The 22,557-nt window shown below is 51.8% G+C and overlaps 2 protein-coding genes across 3 annotated transcripts; both read left to right on the top strand.

Annotated features, from left to right (window-relative positions):
- Nucleotides 1–194: 194 nt before the first annotated feature.
- MTA2 (metastasis associated 1 family member 2) lies at nt 195–8,799 on the top strand. The gene is made up of 18 exons (XM_045063508.1): nt 195–723; nt 1,462–1,529; nt 2,173–2,266; nt 3,863–3,980; nt 4,106–4,169; nt 4,343–4,460; nt 4,755–4,857; nt 5,037–5,136; nt 5,277–5,465; nt 5,568–5,642; nt 5,768–5,826; nt 6,011–6,108; nt 6,230–6,369; nt 6,641–6,869; nt 7,072–7,161; nt 7,430–7,548; nt 7,664–7,812; nt 8,031–8,799. Exons 1-18 carry the CDS (start codon nt 696–698, stop codon nt 8,194–8,196), a joined length of 2,007 nt encoding a protein of 668 aa, XP_044919443.1. The 5' UTR covers nt 195–695; the 3' UTR covers nt 8,197–8,799.
- A 1,652-nt stretch (nt 8,800–10,451) lies between these two features.
- Nucleotides 10,452–22,417, top strand: TUT1 (terminal uridylyl transferase 1, U6 snRNA-specific). Of its 2 annotated transcripts, none has more exons than XM_013044546.2 (9): nt 10,452–10,610; nt 12,254–12,444; nt 16,429–16,744; nt 16,929–17,029; nt 19,108–19,574; nt 20,181–20,290; nt 20,448–20,558; nt 20,717–20,809; nt 21,233–22,417. In XM_013044546.2, the coding sequence occupies exons 1-9, from the start codon at nt 10,529–10,531 to the stop codon at nt 22,372–22,374; spliced, it is 2,613 nt and encodes an 870-aa protein (XP_012900000.2). In that variant the 5' UTR covers nt 10,452–10,528; the 3' UTR covers nt 22,375–22,417. The 2 variants fall into 2 exon arrangements, with proteins under 2 accessions (XP_012900000.2, XP_044919436.1); XM_045063501.1 differs by lacking the exon at nt 10,452–10,610 and adding an exon at nt 14,398–14,498 and having other exon boundaries at nt 12,327–12,444.
- The last annotated feature ends 140 nt before the right edge of the window (nt 22,418–22,557 follow it).

Here is a 22,557-nt window from a genome sequence, read left to right as displayed (position 1 = left end):
AGCGTAGGCCACTCATGCAAATAACAGGCAAAGCCGCTTGCAAATAACCCGGCGGAGCGCGAAGGCGCGCGAGTCCTTCGGGGCCGCAGGCGGAGCTGTGGGGCTCGGGCAAGGAGAGAGTTAAGCCCAACTCTTCTCCCGCCCTCGGGGGAGGGGCCGAGCTGCAACGGAAATAACCGAGCGCCGGGCCGCGGTTGGTCGGAGGGAGCCGAATCTCTTCCGGAAGTAGCCGAGCTCTGGGGTCTCGCTCTCCGACCTGAGCCGAGCGCCGGGCCTTGTTCTCCGGATCGGCCGAAGGTGTTCCGGAAGGAGGCGAACCCCGAGGCGGGCAGGGCAAGCCTTCCCGGCGGCCGGCAGAGCCCTACGTCTGGTGGGGCTTGGCGAGGACGGCGGGGGGGCGGGGGAGCCGGAGCCTGGCTCCGGTCCGGCGGGAGCCGAGCTCGTTCCGGAAGAGGCCGAGCGGACCGGCGCTGGCCTCGGCGTCCCGGGAGTGAGGCGGTAGCGGCGGCGGCGGCGACAGCGCGGGCCGGGATGAACCGCGACGGCTGAGGCAGCGGAGGTGCCGGCTGCGCGGGCCCGACCGAGACTTCCGCGAAGCGCCAGCCCCGTGCTCGGGGCTTCGCCTCGAGCCGAGCCCTGCCCCCGCGAGCCTCCCGGACCCCTTTGTGCGGCCGGAGGCGGCGGCGGGAACGGCCATGGCGGCCAACATGTACCGGGTGGGGGGTGAGTACCGGGCGCAGGGGCTGCGGGGTCCGCGGAGGGAGAGGTCGGGGTCCGGGGCTGGAGAGGCTCGGCACCCGGCAGCACGGGGAGCCGCGCCTGGGGCGGCGTGGTCCCGAGCGCGGACCGGAACCGGAACCGGGAACACGGGGAGCGAGGGTGCGGGGCCGGCGAAGCGCGGCGGGGCGCCGCGGCTCCCGGAGAGGCTGCGGGCAGCCCCGACGGCACTCTCAGGCTCGCGTCGGGGAGCCCCTGGGTCGGGGAGTGGGGCCTGGGAAACTGATTCCGAAGGAACTGACAGGGCACGCAGGGGGCGCGGGGGGGGGGCGGCCCGAGGCGACCGCTCTGCCACCTGAGCGGGAACCGACGGGCGGTTTCCTCCTCCCCGCCCCCCGGTCGTTATTGTGCGCCTGGGATCTAAAAGATGAGGACCCTGCGCTAGAGTCAGTAACAATTGCTCTCTTGGCCGAGACAGGGGTGCAACTCCTTCGTTGAGTTGTGGGGACTGCTTCTCGTCTCTTAAGGCTCACTTTTGAGTGAAGGATTTGATAAAAGAACTAGGTGGTCACGGGTGGAACCCCTTGTTTTCTGGTAGTCTCTGCACTTTCACATTTCAGGCTCCTCGCTACCTGGACCCTTATCCTTTGGTCCTCTCAGGCCTACTTTTTCTCCTACCCTGGTGCTCAGTCTTTCCCATCACCTCCTCTGATCTTCCCGATGCTTCCCCACCTCCTCCTACAGATTACGTCTATTTTGAAAATTCTTCTAGCAATCCTTACCTGGTTAGACGGATTGAGGAGCTCAACAAGGTGAGTGGAGCAGAGCCCCACCTCTGTCCTGTCCTGCCTCCCCATACCCCTTGGGGGGGGTGTCTTTTTCTTCTGAGGTCACTAACTTCAGGTGGAAGCCAGGGGGTGGGGGCGGGGAACCAAAGGGATCCTAAGTGCCCATTCATATTCATCCATTCATTCATTGGATGTATTCAGGAAAGGTTTAGAGAGTTGGGTGGGAACGTACCTATTCTATCTCTGGGGGTCTAAGGAAAGGGAAAGTCTGGGGGGAAAAAAAGTTCAGAAGTCTGTCCATAGGTGTAAGTCTCTTTATTCAGAATTTTTCGGGTCTTTCTATTTACACCCCTTAGAACCTTATTCACAGTGGTTAGTTTCTTCTTTATGAGTTTCCACTTTATTTTTTTAATTTTTATTTTTTAAAGATTTTATTTATTTATTCGACAGAGAGACATCACTAGTAGGCAGAGAGGCAGGCAGAGAGAGAGAGAGGAGGAAGCAGGCTCCCTGCTGAGCAGAGAGCCCGATGTGGGACTCGATCCCAGGACCCTGAGATCATGACCTGAGCCGAAGGCAGCGGCTTAACCCACTGAGCCACCTAGGCTCCCTGAGTTTCCACTTTAAAATGACCAATTTTAACTGCCATTTTTTTTTATCCCCTTAGACTGCAAACGGAAACGTGGAGGCAAAGGTTGTGTGCCTTTTCCGGCGAAGGGACATTTCTAGTAGCCTCAACAGCCTGGCTGATAGCAATGCCAGTGAGTGTCTGTGCACCCCCACCTCACCCTAACACCCCCCCCACTCCCCCTCCCCATGGTCTGAGGTCCAGGCATGTCCCTGCAGGTGTTTCCCCTGGTAGCATGCCCAAAAGTAGGGGTGTGAGTTTGGGGGTGGGAAATGCCTGGTCTGCGGAGGGAGGCCTGTTTTTACACGTTGGGGTTGGAAGCAGGGTGGAGAGACCATGATAAGGAAAGCCAGAAAATGGCTTGTATGAGACTGTGTATCTGAATGAAGGGTGTAAAAGAGATGATAGTATTTAAATAGGGGATGGGGAAGGGGTTTAGAGAAGCAGGACCCCTTGGGGACAGTTTTGGGTACATTGGGACAGTGAGTGCTGATTGTAAACGTCAAGGTTGAAGAGGAAGAGCTTGTACTTAGAAGCCTGCGTAATAGGGAAACAGCCTAATTTTGTGATCACGAGGTAATGAGAATACATTGAAGGGAGAGAATAGGAAGCTAGGAAAGTTTTCTTGCCCTTTTTCCTCTTCCTCAGCTGTTCTGTCTTCTCACCACTCCATTTTACATCTTTGCCTTTTGCCTTATTTTCCCTCTCTTTATGCTTTCATCTTCCTTTAAAAAACATATTTCCTTCTGTTTTCTTTAGTTTCTTTTTTCCTTTCCTTGTTTGGTTTTCTTTTCTTTCTTCCTCGTGTTCCTCCTTCTGAAATTATTTTCCTTATTTCAGGCAGCTTTGGGCATGAAGGGGTTAAGGAGGAGCTAGGCCTACCAAGTTCTCTGGCCCTCTGGGGTTTACAGCCCCATCTGGCAGGGGCTGACCTTGGCCTTGTCCAATCAGAGGGGGTGGGGGGGTGTGGTCCCCCCCTTGCCTTAGCCCAGGGTTTCCGGAGCACACAGGCGAGGGGTGGAGCCTGCTGCACCCCCACCACCCCCCTTCTCCCTGAGGTTGGAAACAATGCACCAATGAGCCTGGGCCTGTGGCTGTCCTGCCCCCTCCTGGTTTGGTTGGCCCCCAGCCAAGTTAACCCTTTCCACCAAGGTTTCAGGGTAGAGTTGCAGTGCCTGGGGAAGAAGGTGTTGGCCCTGGCTTGAGAGGTCCTGGCCTTGGAAGCCCCACAAACTTATCATTAGCCAAGTGGACAGTGAAGGGTAGTTAGGGTTGCATGATGTTTAAGAGGAAAGAGAGTCCTGAAATCTGAAAAGAACTGGTAAGCACAACCTTGTGTGATGATTTTTCACCTTGTAGGGTTTCTGGACCTCAGGCTGGTTTAGCAAGAGAGACAAGTGTGATATTCTTGTCGGGCCTCGTGTGGGCAGATTTGTGCTTTATGAGTGGCTTCTGAGCATTGGCGCCTGGGTTTGGGATGGGTTTCTGTGGCGTTCTGTGCACTCTCAGCAGCTATTCCCAAAACGTTAGCGATGGGGAGTTGGAGCGCTGTGATGGGGAAGAGCGCTAAGTGGGGTAGCTGGTGGACTAAAGCTGTGAGAGGCAGGTACCTGGGGAATGCGGAGAAATCAGCTGGTAAATAGAAGGTGTTTTCCCTGGGTTAGAGTTTCCAGGGTGGCTTCTTTCTGAATTAGTTTCTGACTTGGCTTCTTCCTCCTTCATCTCCCAGGGGAGTTTGAGGAAGAATCAAAGCAGCCAGGGGTATCGGAGCAGCAGCGACATCAGCTGAAGCACCGGGAGCTTTTTCTTTCTCGGCAGTTTGAATCGTTACCAGCCACACACATACGGTACGGGATGATCCAGGCCACTGTGGCCTGCTTGCACTTGTTCAGAAGATGGGGGGGGTGTATTGGAGATGCTGTGGAGAGGGAACGAGGAGCTCACCCAGGTTTTTCGGACCTCTTTTCTGTAGAGGGAAATGCAGTGTGACCCTCCTGAATGAGACGGATATCTTGAGCCAATACCTGGAAAAGGAGGTGAGAGAGAGGTCCTGGGAGGAGGGGGGGGGTGTGCCCAACGAGGCCAGAGGAAAGTAGAACTGTGCCGAGGTGTAGGCTGACAGACTGCCTGTTCTGGGAACTCTGGGTCTTCCCTACTGCCCTCTGCCCCTGAGGACTGCTGCCTGCTAACCTTTTCTTCCCGTCTCCAGGACTGCTTTTTTTATTCACTGGTGTTTGACCCTGTGCAGAAGACACTTCTAGCTGATCAGGGGGAGATCAGAGTTGGTTGCAAATACCAAGCTGAGATCCCAGATCGCCTGGCAGAGGGTAAGCAACAGGACAGACCATACGGCTGCTGGGTCACAGAACACAGTAGTGTCTGTGAATGGTGTGCTGTGGAATAGTTTGCTGCCCTGTCTTCATGACTCTCTCCTGCCACCTTGATGCGACGAGACCCTGGGAACCTGAGAGGGACAGTTGGGCACAGGTGGGAGGAGAAGTCTGAGAGTTGAGAGGGCTGACAGAATCCGAGCGGGAGACAAGGAGGAACGAGGTACTGTTGTGTCGAGATACTTACCCTCCTTTCCCTGTCCCTGATGTTGCCATCGCCCTGTTCCTCAGGGGAATCCGATAATCGGAACCAACAGAAGATGGAGATGAAGGTCTGGGACCCAGACAACCCTCTCACAGACCGGCAGATTGATCAGTTTCTCGTGGTGGCCCGGTGAGGGGTGGGTGGATGGGGAAGATGGGCTGGGGGCGGTGTGGACATCTTGCATCGAATTCTCAGAGGTGGACTCGATTTTTTTTTTTTTTCTTGGCATGGGTGTTTTCCTTATTTGGCTTGGTTCCTCAGCCCACTCATGCCTTTTTTCTTTCTTGACTTCTCAATCTCTCCCTCAGAGCTGTGGGCACCTTTGCAAGAGCCCTGGATTGCAGCAGCTCCATTCGGCAGCCAAGCCTGCACATGAGTGCAGCCGCCGCCTCCCGAGATATCACGCTGGTGAGCAGATACGGCTGCGCAGTCAGACATTCTGGGCTCCTTGGGGACCTGCCGAGCCCTGGGACCGGAGAGGAAGGGTCTCCGAGGGCATGGCACAGAGGGGTTTGGGCCGTCAGCGTTGTTTCCTGCCTTCCCTGTAGTTCCATGCGATGGATACGTTGCAGAGGAACGGCTATGACTTGGCTAAAGCCATGTCCACCCTGGTGCCCCAGGGGGGCCCGGTGCTCTGTCGGGATGAGATGGAGGAGTGGTCTGCCTCCGAGGCCATGTTGTTTGAGGAGGCCCTGGAGAAGTACGGGAAGGACTTCAATGATATTCGCCAGGACTTCGTAAGTGGATGGGGCCGGGCGGAGAGGTGGAAGAGATGACAGGTGAGGGAACCAGGACCTGGGGCCAGATGCCAGCTCTGCTTCTTCCCTCTGTCTCCTTAGCTGCCTTGGAAGTCACTCGCCAGCATAGTCCAGTTTTATTACATGTGGAAAACCACAGACCGCTATATTCAGCAGGTACGGGCTGGGCTGGGGAGGCTGGACCAGGGGCCTCCTGCTCACCTCTGCCTTGGGGAGTTGATGACATCCTCCTGCAGAGATGCTCTGATCCGCCTCTTCCTTTCTTTTTTCCCTTCCTGCAGAAAAGGTTGAAAGCTGCTGAAGCAGACAGCAAACTAAAACAAGTCTATATCCCTACCTAGTAAGTGTGGTAGGTGGGGGAGGCTGGTGCATTCTTTTTCTCTCTCCTCCAGCTCATGCTTTTCTCAGAGATTGGCGGTGGGTGGGAGTCAGGGTCAAAGAGTCAAATGATGATGGACACGAGGTGGAAATAGGATTCTCTTCCTTGACCAGTTCCTGGTTTCTCCCCACACTGTTCCCATTAGTACTAAGCCAAATCCTAACCAGATCATCTCTGTGGGCTCGAAACCCGGCATGAATGGGGCTGGATTCCAGAAAGGCCTGACTTGCGAGAGCTGCCACAGTGAGTTCCAGGGAAGGATAGGGATGTTGGGGGTGGGTAAGGTCTTCTCTGGCCCAAGGACCTGAGGGGCTCAGGTGACCTATTTTTCCTAAACTTCCTCCTTCTCTCCGTGCTCCTGCAGCCACACAGTCTGCCCAGTGGTACGCCTGGGGCCCACCCAACATGCAGTGCCGGCTCTGTGCTTCCTGTTGGATCTACTGGAAGAAGTATGGGGGGCTGAAGACCCCGACCCAGCTTGAGGGAGCTGCTCGGGGAACAACAGTAAGGACTGATGGGGAGCAGGCCGGGGAGAGCAGTTAAGCATATTGATGGGAGCTTTAGGTGAAAGCCAGAACACCCAACCCCTTAAATGGTGATGGTTTGATGTGCATGTGGGTGGGGAGGGGGTGCTTGGTGGTGGTTGGAGAGATGGGGAGGTCAGGATGGCAGTGAGGAGATCAGGCAGGAACAAATTGCTTTTTGTGGAGAATGGAAGAAAGAAGAGCCCCAGTGTCCATCCGGGCTCACCCTTTTTCCCATGTCTTTCTTCCAGGAGCCACACTCGAGGGGTCATTTGTCTAGACCTGAAGCCCAGAGTCTCTCTCCCTATACGACTAGCGCCAACCGGGCCAAGCTGCTGGCTAAGAACAGGCAAACATTCCTGCTCCAGACCACAAAGCTGACCCGTCTGGCCAGACGCATGTGCAGGGACCTGTTACAGCCGAGGAGGGCTGCCCGACGACCCTATGCCCCTATCAATGCCAATGCCATCAAGGCGGAGTGTAAGGGCAGGAGTGGTGGGGCTAGTGGCAGGTCGGGATGCTCTGGCCAGAAAGCAGAGCAGAGACCACTGTTCTCTGGAGGTCTAATGACAGCAGGGATGGCAGGCCACAGTGCTTGGGAAGGCGAGTAGATGTGGCTCCTGGCCATAGGAGAGGCCTGAATAGCGAAGCCCCTTCAAGAATTTTCTTCTTTGTTCTCTAGGCTCCATTCGACTTCCTAAGGCTGCGAAGACTCCATTGAAGATTCATCCTCTGGTGCGGCTGCCGCTGGCAACCATCGTCAAAGATTTGGGTAGGGGACGAACCGGTCAGGTGGTGGCAGGTTCTCTGTCATCCTTTCACCATCAAAGTCCAACGAGATTAAGTCTAACAGCCTATGCTTTTGTTCATTAATAACAGTTCTCATAAACTACCCGTAGTGAATGATAAGATCACACTCATGTGCGAATTGCTTGACAGACCCCTCTCCCCATCACTGCTTTTGGGGATGCCCAGGGAAACTACATAGAGAAGAGAAAGCATGAAAGTTCTTTAAGTTTTCTCTTATGTTTTCTTGGCAGTGGCCCAGGCGCCTCTGAAACCAAAAACACCTCGGGGTACCAAGACGCCAATCAACAGAAACCAGCTGACCCAGAACCGGGGTCTGGGGGGCATTATGGTGAAACGGGCCTATGAAACTGTGAGTTGACAGCTGGAGTGAGCCAGACTGATGGGGTGGGCTTTGATTTCTGATTGGGATCTGTGAGTCCTCTTTCATTGTGCTGCCCCCCCCCCCCCCCCCCCCCACTTTCCAGATGGCAGGAGCAGGGGTCCCCTTCTCTGCCAACGGAAGGCCTCTGGCCTCAGGGATTCGTTCCGGCTCACAGCCAGCAGCCAAGCGTCAAAAACTAAACCCAGCTGATGCCCCCAATCCGGTGGTGTTTGTGGCCACAAAGGATACCAGGTAGGGAGGCCACCATGGGAGGGGCTGAGAGGTTGACAGCCCAGATTGGTGGGTAAGGATAATGCCAGTTCTGCGCGAGACCAGCTCCAGGAGGAATGGGTACGGGATGGGGATGTCAGGAAAGAATGGGCCAGAAGGCAGAACTGGAGTTTGAAATCTGGGGTTTCACCTCAAGAGTCTTACTAGCCTTTTTCATTCCACTCTTCTTTTCCTGGCAGGGCCCTGCGGAAGGCCCTGACCCATCTGGAAATGCGGCGCGCTGCCCGCCGGCCCAACTTGCCCCTGAAGGTGAAGCCACCACTGATTGCAGTGCGGCCTCCAGTCCCACTGTCTGCACCCTCACATCCTGCCAGCACCAATGAGCCCATTGTCCTGGAGGATTGAGCATCTGTGGGGGAAGGGAGGTGGGCTGAAAGCTAGAGGGCGGGTGCCCAGGGCATCCAACCTCCCTTCCCTTTAGTATCAGAGGAGTGAGTGAGGGAGGGAGCAAGTGAGTGTGTGTCCTGGGAGGGGTTGGGCGCCCTCTGGTGTTTCCACTTGGAGGCTTGTCCCTTTCCCACGCTTCTCCACACCTGGTGGTGGAGGGCACACTGCAGGAACTTGACCCATTGTGGGAACCTAGCCTGTTTTGGGGGGTAGGACCCACAGTTGTCTTGGACAGTTTTGGGGGGAGGGTTTTTTAATTTTTTAAAAATTTTGCCTCCCTTTGTGAAAGGGGATGGGGGAGGGGGAAGAGTAAATGGATAGGAGGTGGTGGTTGGGGGAGGGGGACGTGCACTGCCATGACTGCCATGTCTATCTTTTTTTTCTAATGGGGGTTTCTCTTCCTGTCCGGTGTCCGGACTTTCCTAATTGGAGTTTGAGGCCCCTAAGCCTAAGCTGGCATCAGCCCCAGCCCATGCTCTCTCTTTTCCTTCCCTCCCTGTGCCCTCTCCACCTTTTGTACGCCAATTCTCAGAAATAAAGATCTTTTGTCCGTTTTTTTAACCTCGGATTCTGTAATTGGTTCTTATAGTAACAAATAAAAAGCTGTTTTCTTCAGCTTCTCCTGGCTCAACTGTTCTCTGCTGTGGGGGGTGGAGAGGGGAGAGGGTGGTGTATGCAATTGGCAAAATAAAGGACAGCGCATCATAAAGGAGGTACAGACGGGACTTTCCCCAAGAACAGCTTTAGGAGACAGGCAGCAGGGACAGGCAGCCTGTTCCAGCTAGCTTTTTCCTGTGACTCAAACTGCTTCCCAGATCCCTGTGGTGCTGGAACCCAAGCTCCTCTTGACACACAGATTTGTTCAGAGCAGTTGGAATGAGAGGACTCTGGATGGTTGGTGGCTTCCACAGGAAGGGAAGTGTGAAGGTGCTTTTCTATTTCCCAACACTTACTCTTCTCAGGAAATTCTGGGAGTTGCTAGAGACCAGGGCAAGATGCAGCCTATTTTGGTGGGGTGGGGTATTGCAGTCTCTTACCACCCAGCTCTGTGGTATATTTGCACAGATTGCTACTCAAGGATTCCCGAGACCAGCCTCAGCACTCGCCTTGATAGTGGGGCCCACTCTAGAACCGTCTCCTGCTTTCTTGGTTTTGGGAAACAGAAGCCTGAGCAGGGACCAACAGGAGGCACACCCTTGGAGAATGTAGGTGAAGTTAAACTTACTCTGTGGTCCTTCTGCACTTCCTTCCCTGTAGGGCAACAGCCTCAACAGTTGGGAATTGTTTAAGGTTATAGACCTTCAGGTGTTTGCCTTAGGTCAGGTGTGCTTTTCACAGTCCAGAGCTGTGGGCCGATAACCACAGCAGGAACTACTTAGCCCTTCTGAGTCGTCTCCATCCCGTTCTCTGCCCCTGGGCTCCATAGCCCCTTCACTCTCCCCATTCCGAGCTTACACCTGGGCAGTATCAGGAGGAACTGACCACTTATACCAGTCTGGGGAAAGCAGCATATCCTCTGAACGATATCCTCACTCCGCTGCCTTGAAGGCATAGTGGGTCCCACCGCATGCCTTGGGTGGGCCGGTGACTCCGGCGCCCACTCTTGCAGAAGGAAAGCCTGACTCACGGGGCCGCAGCAATCTGGCTGTGGCTGAGTGGTCTGGGAGGCGCCCAGTGGGGTAATAGATCCCTAACCCGGCTGGGAAGTGGTCGCAGAACACCCATTTGGAAGGAGGACTGAGGGCAGAGAGAAAGTAGCAGCCCTAAGGAACTCGGGAGTCCAGGAACAGCCTGGAGCTTCGTGAAGTCTGCTCATCCTCCGCCTTTATTCGCCAGGTAAATACGGGTTTGAGGATGGAGCGCCGCGGGTCCCTATCGCCCCTAGAGGGAAGATACACGCGGAATCGCCCCCAGCCAAGCAGCAGGGAAACAGTGGGTTGACTTCAAAGGGCCCCGGTGCAGGCATTTGTGGCCGCCTTCATGAATATTCATGATTTGTTGGGCCAATCAACGCCTGAATGGCTCAGAGCACACCAATCGGCTTACAGCATGCAGATAAGTATCAAAGATGGGCGGCTTTTCCTGAAGCTGGTGGAAGAGACTTTACGGGGATGAAAGCGGAACCCTGAGTCGAAGAAGCTGTTTCCGGAGGAGTATGTCTGCGCGATGGTCGATACTACGTCACTTCCTATGAGCTGGCGGAAGTTGCTTCGGAGCGCCTTGCGATTTGTAGGCGTGAGTTCCGGCGGTAGCGGAACGGGTTGTGTGTTGTCGGTACTGGAGAGTCTCGATGGCGGCAGTGGATTCGGATGTCCAGTCGTTGCCCCGTGGGGGTTTCCGCTGCTGCCTCTGCCACGTTACTACAGCCAACCGTAAGCGGTGGCTTGTGAGGGGGTGGTTGTGAGTTCTCGTCTGTGGGTCCTGGCGAAAGTTAGGGGTATAGGTCATAGTTCTTGACAAGTCGGTTGGTAGGGTCACTCGTCTCCGTTTTTACTCCGCCTGTACAAGGGATTGGAGAGTGGCGGAAGTCCCACCACTTTACCCCCTCCTTCCTAGTATCCGAAGTCTCCACAACGAAAATTTCATTATCTTATTCCCTTTTAAACAGTCTCTGTTGGACGCCACCTTTGTGTCTGGTACTCCGCTGGGCTCTCGGGTGGGCTGAGGGGATTCAGAGATGAAGGAGCTCACCATCGAGAGGTGGGGACAATTCCAATGCTCAATAGGTATGTTTGGAGAGCAGTAGGATCACAGAGAAAGTAGTAATTAACGAAGGGAAGCCATACAGAGGAGCTACCCAAAGGTAGAGGTATGCGAAGGAGCATGGCATGCATGACCAGGAGGTGGGTTTGGCAAAGTAGACAGGGTTCTCGTGTGACAGCGCCGGGGGACTCCATGAAACCTCAAATTCCCATTCTTCTTCTTTAAAGATTTATTTGTTTTTGAGAGTGAGCATGCACAAGTTAGGCGGGGTGGCGGGGGGTGGGGTGGGGGAGAGGCAGATGGAGAAGCAGGCTCTAAGCGCCATGCAGGACTCAGTCCCAGGAACCTGGGGTCATGACCTGACCCGAAGACAGATGCTTAGCTGACTGGGCCACCCAGACGCTCTCTAATTCCACTTCTGAAGTCTGGAATCCTGATCTTCCCTAAACAAGATCTTCTGTTCTTTTTCTTTGTGAATGGCATTATCACTATTTGTCCCCCTGAGGCAAGTCAAAAATCCAGCATAGTCTTCCTTGGTCCAACATATACATTGGTGACAATAAACAGCTGACCCAGAATTTAATAAAAATAATAATTGCTAACTTTTCCCATGTTCAACATGTATCAGACTGTGCCAGGTACTCTATATTGCATAAGACCCTTGTGGTATACCCCTGGGGATAAAAATATATGTTTATAAAAAATAAAAAATTTTAAAAAAAATTAAAAAAAAAAGACCCTTGTGGTAGGTACTATTAATATTTTCAATTTGTGGTAAGTACTATTAATATAAAATATTAATGCTTTCATCCAGGACACTGATGCACAGAGAGGTTAAGTAACTTGCCCAAGATCTCACATAGTTTACCAGACCTGGGATTTAAACTTGGGCAGTGTGACCTCAAATTCTGCACTTGGGATCTCTGTACCATACCTAGAGATCATCCTTGAGGGAGTAGTCTAGGATCTTGCTTTGTTTAGTTCTTCTGTACATGATCGGGCTAAGTTTCCTGGTTGTTTTTTTTTTTGGTTTTTTTTTTTTTACAATTTGCAGGTGTTGCTCTACCTAGTACTTAGAGATGGTTTAAAAAGAAACTTGTAGCTAGTTCTCCTGGGGACCACTTAGAATATCTTCTATAGGCAAATGGACAAGGGAGGAAGGTGAAAAGAGCCAGGACTTTATATATTCAAAGGTCACACTTTCTGTGGCTTGGAAGGATTAGTAGGAGTTAGGAGTGCATTTAGGTAAAGCCAGCATGTAAGTACACTGAAGGGTGATTTGGATATTTTTGTTTTGCGATTATCTTTGCAGGACCCAGCCTAGATGCCCATTTGGGGGGCCGGAAGCACCGGCACCTGGTAGAACTACGAGCTGCCCGAAAGGCCCAGGGACTCCGAAGTGTGTTTGTTAGTGGCTTTCCCCGGGATGTGGATTCTGCTCAGCTCACTCAGTACTTCCAGGCATTTGGACCCGTGGCCAGTGTTGTCATGGACAAGGACAAGGTAGAGTGAATGGCTCTTGGGATAAAGAATGAGTCCGGTGTGCCACATACAAAAAGAAATGAGAGAGAAACCAGCAGCCCTGTTTCAGCTGGTGCCTTGTGGGGCCTTTCCTTGATGGACACCACAGTACTTGGACCAGTCCAGCTTTGTGAGCTGAGAGAGAGGGAAAGAGAAAGAGGGAGAGAGAATCTTAAGCAGACTCCACACTGAGCACGGAGCCTGACATGGAGCTGGATCTCACGACCCTGAGATCATGACCTGAGCTGAAACCAAGAGACAGTGCTTAAATGACTGCACCACTCAGGTGCCTAAGAGCTATGTTTTCCATAATGAATGGGATGGATGTGGCCCATGCAGGCTCAGAGCTCATTGTCTAGTGAATAAAGTAGACAGTTAAATGAGTATTACAGTGAAGTAGGTGCTTTAAGGCCACACCATCGGGAAATCTATCCTAACCCCACAAGAGACTGGTTTATAAACCAGCTAGCAGTTTATTAACTTAGAGTGAGAGGTATTAAAATTAGTTGGTCAAATTACCCTGTCCTCTGGACAGTGCTAGACAAATAAGCTGCTTCTTTGTAGTCCTTTTGGTCTTCTATGCAGATGGTTTGTCGGTTTCTCTTTAGTTCTTTGGAAGACTGTTGTGTCATATTATAGTTCTGAGACTGTGCTCTGGTTGTGTAGGCGTGGCTTAGGTGACTCCAAATGGCTTTGGTAGCCCACGTCTTCTCTTAGGCCGGGCTGGGTGTGTTTTTCTTAGAGATCACATTCGGCAACTGACCCACAGAGGCTTTACCAAAAGGGGTTTAATTGTTCTCCTTAGCAAGAAGTCCAGGGGTGCCCGGGGGGCTCAGTGGGTTAAAGCCTCTGCCTTCGGCTCAGGTCATGATCCCAGGGTCCTGGGATCGAGCCCCGCATCGGGCTCTCTGCTCAGCAGAGAGCCTGCTTCCCTCTTCTCTCTCTCTGCCTGCCTCTGCCTGCTTGTGATCTCTGTCTGCCAAATAAATAAATAAAATATTGAAAAACAAAACAAAACAAAAAAACCCCCAAGAAGTCCAGTCCTGGGCATTCCAGCACTTTACAGTTTTCTTGCTCTGTCATTATTGGCACCTGACTCTCCCTTCCTAGTTGTGATAATGCTGTTTGCACATCTTCAGCTAAGAGAAAGGGGCAGTCCGAAGGATAGAATATAAAAGGCTAGTGCCGTCTTCCCCTGCTTTTCTTTACTTTCCAGGAAAATATCTTTTTTTTTTTTTTTAAAGATTTTATTTGGCCTGAATTCTATCACATGGTTACCCCAGGTAAGCCTGGGAATTGAAGTTCTTTAAGCTGGACACCTTGCCCTTCTGAACCTTTGGGACTCTGTTAGTAAGAAAGAAAGGCAGAATATATATTGGGAGGGCAGTTGGCAATGTCTGCCCCAGATTCCTTTTTCAAAAAACTCCGTATCCCTGTTTTTGTTTGTATTTGTTTCAGTTGTAGAGAATGACCTTTTTTTTTTTTAAGATTTTTTTTTTTTTTAAAGATTTTATTTATTTATTTGACAGACAGAGATCACAAGTAGGCAGAGAAGCAGGCAGAGAAAGAGGAGAAGCAGCCTCCTTGCTGAGCAGAGAGCCCGACGCTGGGCTCGATCCCAGGACCCTGGGATCATGACTGAACTGAAGGCAGAGGCTTTAACCCACTGAGCCACCCAGGTGCCCCGAGAATGACCTTTTTTTCTGAACTTAAACCTCATCTTTCTGAGGCTTCTAATTATTTTGACAATAATGACTAAAATTTTTATTGAGCAGTTATGCCCCAATCATGTGCTAAATGGTTTACATACAATATCTCATTTCATTTCCACTTTTCCTTGAGGGAGTCACTGGGACATTGGAGATGTGGGGCATTAAGCCCTTATTTGGAGGCAGTCTTATTAAATACAACTTATTTAACTTCTCTGAATTTTAGTTTCTTGAGAGAAATGTGCATGCAAAGACAAGGCCAGGCAAAGACACACCTGATTTCTAGCTGGGGCTTTGATTGCATAGTTGCGGTTGAACTGCAGTCTGGTGAGTAGTGTGAATCCTCAGAGTCAGAACATTGGCTTGGGCGGGTCCAAGTGGCTGCCTTTCTTCTTGGTTTCACTATGGTTCTTTGCCGTTGTTTGGCGTGGGGTGGAGGTGAGGGTAGAAAGGGCACAGCACCCCCCCCCCGCGCTTGTATTTTCGATTGAGTTGTGAGTTACATAGCATAAAATTCACACCTTTACAGTACAGAATTTAGGGCGCCTGGGTGGCTCAGTGGGTTAAGCCGCTGCCTTCGGCTCAGGTCATGATCTCAGGGTCCTGGGATCGAGCCCCGCATCGGGCTCTCTGCTCACCGGGGAACCTGCTTCCCTCTCTCTCTCTCTGCCTGCCTCTCTGCCTACTTGTGATCTCTCTCTGTCAAATAAATAAATTAAAAAAAAAAAAGTACAGAATTTAGGGGTTGTTAGTATATTTACCTATCCTTCCAGAATATTTTATCACTCCTTATGTGTGAATCAAGCTGTGTGTCGGTGAGGCTGCTCCCCCTTGTCCCCCCTACCCCCCCATTTCATTCATTTTTTATATGCTGTAAGATACGGTCAATATCGTTCTTTCACATGTGGCTATCCAGCTGTCCCAGCACCATGTGTTGCAAAGGCTATTCTTTCCTCATTGAACAGACTTGACAACTTCATTGAGAATCAGTTGACCATAGAGGTATGGGCTTCATTTATAGAGTCTTTGTTTTATTTCCTTCCTCTGAATGACTGTCTTTGTGCCAGTGTCACCCTGTCTATTTTCTTCTCCTTTCTTTTTTTTTTTTATAGATTTTATTTATTTATTTGACAGAGAGAGAGAGATCACAAGTAGGCAGAGAGGCAGGCAGAGAGAGAGGGAGAAGCAGGCCCCCTGCTGAGCAGAGAGCCCCGAGGTGGGGCTTGATCTCAGGACCCTGAGATCATGACCCAAGCCAAAGGCAGAGGCCCTAACGCACTGAGCCACCCAGGCATCATCTTTTCCTTTTTTATTAAGTGACCTCTACACCCGACATGGGGATTGAACTCAAGACCCCGAGATCAAGAGATGCAGGCTCCAGGGTCTGAGCCAGCCAGGCACTCCGGTATCACACTGTCTTGGTTAATATACATATCTTGTTACAGGCAGGATGAGGCTCTGTCCTTACTACTGAAGAGAATGTGAAAGGATATGGACTTTTGCCCCAAGGCAGTCGTATTTTTCCTGTTCCTGGTAACATTTTGCTTTAAAAAGAAAAAAAAGGGGTGCCTGCGTGGCTCATTGGGTTGAGGCTCTGCCTTCGGCTCAGCTCATGATCTCATGGTCCTGGGATCAAGCCCTGCTTTGGGCTTTCTGCTTAGCAGGGAGCCTGCTTCTCCCTTTCTCTCTCTTCTCTCTGCCTGCCTCTCTGCCTACTTGTGAACTAACTCTCTCTCTCTGTAAAATAAATAAATAAATAAATCTTTACAAGAAAAAAGAAATCTATCTGTCTCCCAGTGAATATCATGGAACTCAACCAGATCATAGCATCACGGTGTCATGTTGCTGCTATTTCTAGATAGGAAGTCTGTTCAAGGTAGGGTATATTTATATTTCCACCTAGCACGGCTCATTATATGGATTCTAAATCAACACTGAAAGGTCTACTTAAGTTAAAAGAAAAAGTTAGGGGATGCCTCAGAGTATAAGCAGCGAAACCATGTCCTTGGTAAGAGCAGGGGAGAGCGGAATAAGTAAAATGGGATTTTCAGAGGCAGACTGGGAGGGGGGTAAAATGTGTGGGGGGAGTGAGGGAGAGAATCGGTTTTCTAATATGTTCCCTGTTCCAGAAACATTAAGCAGATATTCCCAGTTCATAGGATGGTCCCCATTTTAAAGAATCCCACTCAGTGTCAAACCATGTGTTTGGATTTTTTGTTCCAAAACCATGATCCCTGCCTCTGTTGTGGTTTGCCAGGGAGTGTTTGCTATTGTGGAGATGGGGGACATTGGGACCCGGGAAGCTGTCTTGTCGCAGCCCCAGCACACCCTGGGAGGACATCGCCTGAGGGTCCGACCAAGGGAGCAGAAGGAGTTCCAGAGCCCAGCGTCCAAATCCCCCAAAGGAGCAGCCCCTGACAGTGACCAGCTGGCCAAAGCACTAGCTGAGGCCCCGGATGTGGGGGCACAAATGGTGAAGCTGGTGGGGCTGAGGGAGTTGTCGGAGGCTGAGCGACAGCTCCGGAGCCTCGTGGTAGCCCTGATGCAAGAGGTCTTCACAGAGTTCTTTCCCGGTGAGTCACTTCCTTTATCATGTCTGAGCCCTCCCTGTCCCCCCTCCCCGTCCCCCATCCCCCAGTTCTCCCTCAGGTAGAGGCATTTATTGGGCTGTTCTTCGTTCTTTGTGCCCCACTGTGTTCTTCCACCCCACACTCCTCTCTAATGTCGCTCGGCCTTTATTTTCTGCTCGGCATCCAGGCTGTGTGGTCCATCCTTTTGGCTCTTCCATAAACAGTTTTGATGTCCATGGCTGTGATCTTGACCTCTTCTTGGATCTGGGTGACTTGGAAGAGTCCCAGGTGAGTGACTGGGGAAGCATCTGGGAAGAGTCAGTGGGGATGGTTATGGGACTCTGCGCGAGCACCGTCTCTCTCATGCCTTAGTTCCTCCTTTGTGAAACAGGGATGATGGAACCGAAAGGGTTACTGTAATTGCAGGAATGTGAATGTATTAGATGGGTATTAGATAGGATGAATACGAATTGACACAGGATATATGGCATTGTTAATAGGAGAAAAACAGAATTTTCTGTTTTTATATACAGGCGTATATAATACTGTATTTTGGAAAAGAAATATATGAAAGAACATAAAGAAATTTTGGGGTTATGTCTTTATTTATCTGTATTTTTTTTTCAAAGATTTTATTTATTTATTTGACAGATAAAGACACAGCAAGAGAGGGAACACAAGCATGGCAAGTGGGAGAGGGAGAAACAGGCTTCCTGCTGAGCAGGGAGCCTAAAGTGGGGCTCCATCCCAGGACCCTGGGATGATGACCTGGGCCGAATGCAGAAGCTTAACGACTGAGCCACCCAGGCACCCCTACTTATCTGTATTTTCTAACATCTAATATATTGATTCTGCTTTTGGAATAGGAAAAGGTTGTTAGTATTTTTTTTAAATAGACTTTGTTTTTTATTTTTTATTTTTTATTTTTAAAGATTTTATTTATTTATTTGGCAGAGAGAGAGATCACAAGTAGGCAGAGAGGCAGGCAGAGAGAGAGAGAGGAGGAAGCAGGCTCCCTGCTGAGCAGAGAGCCCGACACGGGGCTCGATCCCAGGACCCTGGGATCACGACCCGAGCCGAAGGCAGCGGCTTAACCCACTGAGCCACCCAGGCGCCCCAAATAGACTTTGTTTTTTAGAACAACTTTAGGTTCACAGCAAAACTGAGCAAAAAGTACAGAGTTTTCATATACTTGCTACCTTATTTAAAATATTTTATTTATATTAAATAAAAGAGAGAAATTGGGCTCGAGTGGATGGAGGGACGGAGGGAGAGAAAAATCTCAAGCAGACTCCACACTGAATGCAGAGCCCGATGTGGGGCTTGACCTCACAACCCTGAGATCATGACCTGAGGTGAAACCAAGAGTCAGACGCCTAACTGACCGAGCCACCCAGGGGCACCACAAAAAGGGTTATTTAAAAAATAAATTTAGGGGTGCCTACATGGCTTAGTTGTTAGGCGTCTGCCTTTGGCTCAGGTCATGATCCCAGTATCCTGGGATCAAGCCCTGCTTTGGTCTCCCTGCTCAGTGGGGAGCCTGTTTCTCCCTCTCCCACTCCCCCTGCTTGTGTTCCCTTTCTTGCTGTGTTTCTCTCTGTCAAATAAAAAGTATATATACATAAAAAAAATTATCAGTCTGTTTTTTCTTTCTCCTTACATATAGACACATGCACACGCACACTTTATATTTTCAGAGTCATTTGAGAACATACACGATGCCCATAATAGTCTGGTATCTATTGGGGAAACAGAAAGGCATCCTTGGGTACAGCCACAGTACCATTAGCAAGGACGGATGTGTTCCCTGGCGCAGGTGTAAAATGTTCTGAGGTTTCAGTCTGCAGTCCATTGCCTGCAGTCATCAGCTGCCCAGTCCCAGGCTAGTGTTGGCCCCTCAGCCTCCTTTACAGTTCCTCTGCCTTTTATCTTTCATGACAGTGGCATCTTGGTAGAATACAGACCATTTATTTTGTGGCACTAAAAGTTATTTTTAGGGAAACTTGGTGGGTGGCTTAGTCAGTTAAATGTCTGCTTTCACTCAGGTCATGATGCCAGGGTCCTGGGATCGAGTCCCACATCGGGCTCCTAGCTCAGAGGGGAGTCTCCTTCTCCCTCTGCCTGCTGCTCCCCCTGCTTGTGCTCTCTTTTTTTCTCTCTGTCAAAAAAATAAACACAATCTTTTTTTTTTTTTAAAGTTATGTTTAATTTTAAAAGGGGTTGTGAGGATTAGCTGAGTTAATATATATAAAGTCCTTGGAACGGAACCTGCCATATAAGCAGTAATAGATATATTCTGGGGAATGTTGCCCAGATGGGGGACAGCAGGAGAGATGAATATTCACTGAACCCATTTCTGCCCGCAGCCAGCCCCAAAGGCCCCTGAGTCTCCATCTTTGGACTCAGCCCTTGCATCACCACTGGATCCTCAAGCCCTGGGCTGTACCCTGGCTTCCCCTCCAGACTCACAGCCTCCGTCTCCCCAAGACTCAGAAGCCCTGGATTTTGAAACTCCTTCCTCTTCACTGGCACCCCAGACTCCGGACTCTGCTTTGGCCTCTGAGACCCTCGCCTCTCCCCAGTCCCTGCCTCCAGCCTCACCACTGCAAGAGGACCGGGGAGAGGGGGACCTGGGAAAGGCCCTGGAACTAGCAGAGGCCCTGAGGGGGGAGAAAACAGAGGGAGTAGCCATGCTGGAGTTGGTGGGATCCATTCTTCGGGGCTGTGTCCCTGGAGTGTACCGAGTCCAAACTGTGCCCACTGCCCGACGCCCTGTGGTCAAGTTTTGCCATCGGCCTTCAGGTCTTCACGGTGACGTCTCCCTCAGTAACCGGTACCTTTGTATAGGGGGTGGTTGGGGAAGTCCAGCTGAGCATTCTGGGATGGGTGAAGAGAGCGCTTGGGGGCGGGAAGCACTAGCTGAACCTTGAGATTATCCTAGCTGGGTCCCAGCCCTCTTCTGCCACGTGTCTCCCGTCTGGCATCCACTTTCACGAATGTAAAGTGTGTTCCTTCGAATACTATTTTTAGGGGATTTAGAAGAGAGTTCCAGTGTTGAATAAGTTTGGGAAATGCTAAATTAGGTGCAAATCAGTTTCTCCTTTCCCACCCCCTCTCCCTACTTCCTCTTTCTGTCTTTCTCCCTCCCTTCCAGTCTTTGTTTCTTTGCATATGAAAGGCTTTGAGCAGTTCTGTAAGGAAACCTTCTCTAACGTCTGGTCTAGGACAGGCATATAGGAGGTCATGTTTCCTGAACACTTGTGACGTCCTTTTGCTTGCCCTTTCTTTGCTTGCCCGTTCACATGACTGGGTCAGCAAACACTTGGGAAACCCTCTTTTGGCCTTATTCCAGCTGGACCCCCGTTCTGCAGGCCTGGAACAAGGGCTGGGCTGATCGTTCCGAGGGTCCCCAGCACTGACGCCCTTGTCCCTGTTCCAGGCTGGCCCTGCATAACTCTCGCTTCCTGAGTCTCTGCTCAGAGTTGGATGGGCGAGTTCGGCCCCTGGTGTACACCCTGCGCTGCTGGGCTCAGGGTCGAGGGCTGTCAGGTGAGAATGGATCAGGACAGACTTGGGGTTGAACTGGCGTTGGGGCAAAGGTGGGGGTTCGGGGAAGAGAGGGGGGTTTGTACAGGAACGAGGGTTGAGAGAACCAGCCCGGGTGTTAGATGCATCTCCAATCTAACTGGAATTCTTGTTTACCCAGGAAGTGGCCCCCTCCTCAGTAACTACGCCCTGACCTTGCTCGTGATCTATTTCCTTCAGACCAGGGACCCTCCTGTGTTGCCCACTGTGTCCCAGCTCACCCAGAAAGCAGGTACAGTGGCCTGGCCGCCACCCGCTTTTTCTTGTTCGCTTCGGCTTTCCGCTTCTGTGTCTCATTTTGACGCGCTAAGCTGCCCCAGGAATGAGATCTCTGCTGTCACCCCCAAATCTTCCTGCTTCCGGCTGACCCTCACCTTTTTCCCTTTGCAGGGGAGGGTGAGCAGGTGGAGGTTGATGGCTGGGACTGTAGTTTCCCCAGGGATGCCTCAAGACTGGAGCCCAGCACCAATAAGGAGCCCCTCAGTGAGTTTGGGGAACCCTCTGGAGTAGTAGTAAATGGTGTTAAACGCGACTATAGGTCATATCCAGCAGTTACTGTTGGCCTGGCATGGTTCGCCCAGCAACCTCGTGGGATAGCTAGTATCCTTAATATCATTTTGCAGATGAAGAAGCCATGGCTTGAAGCACTTAAGTGGCTGCTCAAGGTTACACTGCTGGTGAAGGGAAGGAGCAGCATCTGGGGAAGGAGGTTGCTGGGGACACGGGGCATGGGGGGAGAGAGGCTGGACCTCTTGTTGATATAAAGATCAAAGAAGTCTGGCTTCTGACACTCTTCTGAACTCCTTGGAAGGGAAAAGAAAGTTCGTAGAGAATGCGTCTAGTGCAGGCCTATTTCATTTCTGGCCTCTAAGTAACCCCTTCTGCCTGGTCTTCCTCCTCCTCCAGGTTCTCTGCTAGCCCAGTTCTTCTCCTGCGTCTCTTGTTGGGATCTTCGTGGCTCACTGCTGTCCCTGCGGGAGGGTCAGGCACTGCCTGTGGCAGGGGGCCTGCCCTCTGATCGCTGGGAGGGTTTGCGCCTTGGCCCCATGAATCTCCAGGACCCCTTTGACCTGAGTCACAATGTGGCAGCCAATGTGACGAGCCGGGTAGCTGGGCGCCTACAGAACAGCTGCCGAGCGGCAGCCAATTACTGCCGGAGCCTCCAGTACCAGCGCCGTTCCTCCCGGGGCCGGGACTGGGGGCTGCTCCCCCTTCTGCAGCCCAGCTCCCCTAGTTCCTTGCTGTCTGCAACACCCATCCCCTTACCCCCTGCCCCCTTCACCCGGCTCACTGCTGCCCTGGCCCAGGTGTTAAGGGAAGCGTTAGGGTGCCATATAGAACAGGGAACCAAGAGACTGCGGTCTGACAGGGGGGGCCCTGAGTCTCCTCAGGGAGGGACAAGCAAAAGGTTGAAACTAGATGGACAGGAAAAAAGCTGTGAGGAGGGGCAGGAGGAGCAGCAGGGATGTATCGGGGATCACAGTGAAGACGGGGTGGAGGAAATGGTTGTAGAGGCTGGAGAGATGGTACAGGACTGGGGGCAGAGGCTTGGGCAGCCAGGGGAGCCAACCCAGATGCCCGGAAAGCAGCTCGCCCCTGGAGAAGAGGGTCAGTCGGGCCATGCAGCACTGGCAGAGCAGGAGCCCAGGGGACTCGAGGCAGCTGGAGACTGGTCTCAGGGTGAGACAGGGAAGGGGGTGTCACTCTGCTCTGTGAACTGGCGCTGTGCCCTGTGGCACCGAGTGTGGCAGGGGCGGCGGCGGGCCCGGCGACGCTTGCAGCAGCAAACCAAGGAGAGAGGTGGAGGTGGAGACAGCACCGTGGAGTGGCTGGCCGTCGAGGCCCAGGTCACCCAGGAGCTGAGAGGACTGAGCAGTGCGGCACAGCGGCCAGAGGCAGAGCCGCTCCTGACCTTTGTGGCCTCTGCCTCCCAGGCTGACCAGACTCTCACCCTGACCCCAGTACAGGATTCTCAAGGCCTGTTCCCTGACCTCCATCATTTCTTACAGGTTTTCCTCCCTCAAGCACTTCGGAACCTCCTGAAGTGAAGACAGGGACTGTGACAGGCAATAAAGCTGCTAGTTTAATGAACACTAGTTTCCTCTAATTTCCATCCGGTAGTAATCCCCCTTCCACTCAGTACTTTGCCTCCCCAGACCTTACTGCCTTTTCTCAGACACGTCTTCTTTGGCTACCCTAAAATAGGTCTTGGCTTGTTTCCTTCCTACCGT

This window comes from Mustela putorius, unplaced genomic scaffold, assembly GCF_011764305.1.
Source record: "Mustela putorius furo isolate JIRA1106 unplaced genomic scaffold, ASM1176430v1.1 tig00000127_pilon_pilon_pilon, whole genome shotgun sequence".
Lineage (NCBI taxonomy): Eukaryota > Metazoa > Chordata > Mammalia > Carnivora > Mustelidae > Mustela > Mustela putorius.
This window is presented reverse-complemented; position numbering and strand designations above follow the sequence as displayed.

What these genes read in the sequence shown, in the direction of transcription:
- MTA2 (XM_045063508.1), top strand. Translation starts at nt 696, where the DNA reads ATGGCGGCCAACATGTACCGGGTGGGGG. An exon ending in CAACATGTACCGGGTGGGGG is followed by an intron (nt 724 to 1,461) that starts GTGAGTACCGGG and finishes CTCCTCCTACAG; the next exon opens with ATTACGTCTATTTTGAAAAT. An exon ending in CAGTTTCTCGTGGTGGCCCG is followed by an intron (nt 4,858 to 5,036) that starts GTGAGGGGTGGG and finishes TCTCTCCCTCAG; the next exon opens with AGCTGTGGGCACCTTTGCAA.
- TUT1 (XM_013044546.2), top strand. Translation starts at nt 10,529, where the DNA reads ATGGCGGCAGTGGATTCGGATGTCCAGTCGTTGCCCCGTGGGGGTTTC. An exon ending in TTGTCATGGACAAGGACAAG is followed by an intron (nt 12,445 to 16,428) that starts GTAGAGTGAATG and finishes GTGGTTTGCCAG; the next exon opens with GGAGTGTTTGCTATTGTGGA. An exon ending in CCAGCTCACCCAGAAAGCAG is followed by an intron (nt 20,559 to 20,716) that starts GTACAGTGGCCT and finishes TTCCCTTTGCAG; the next exon opens with GGGAGGGTGAGCAGGTGGAG.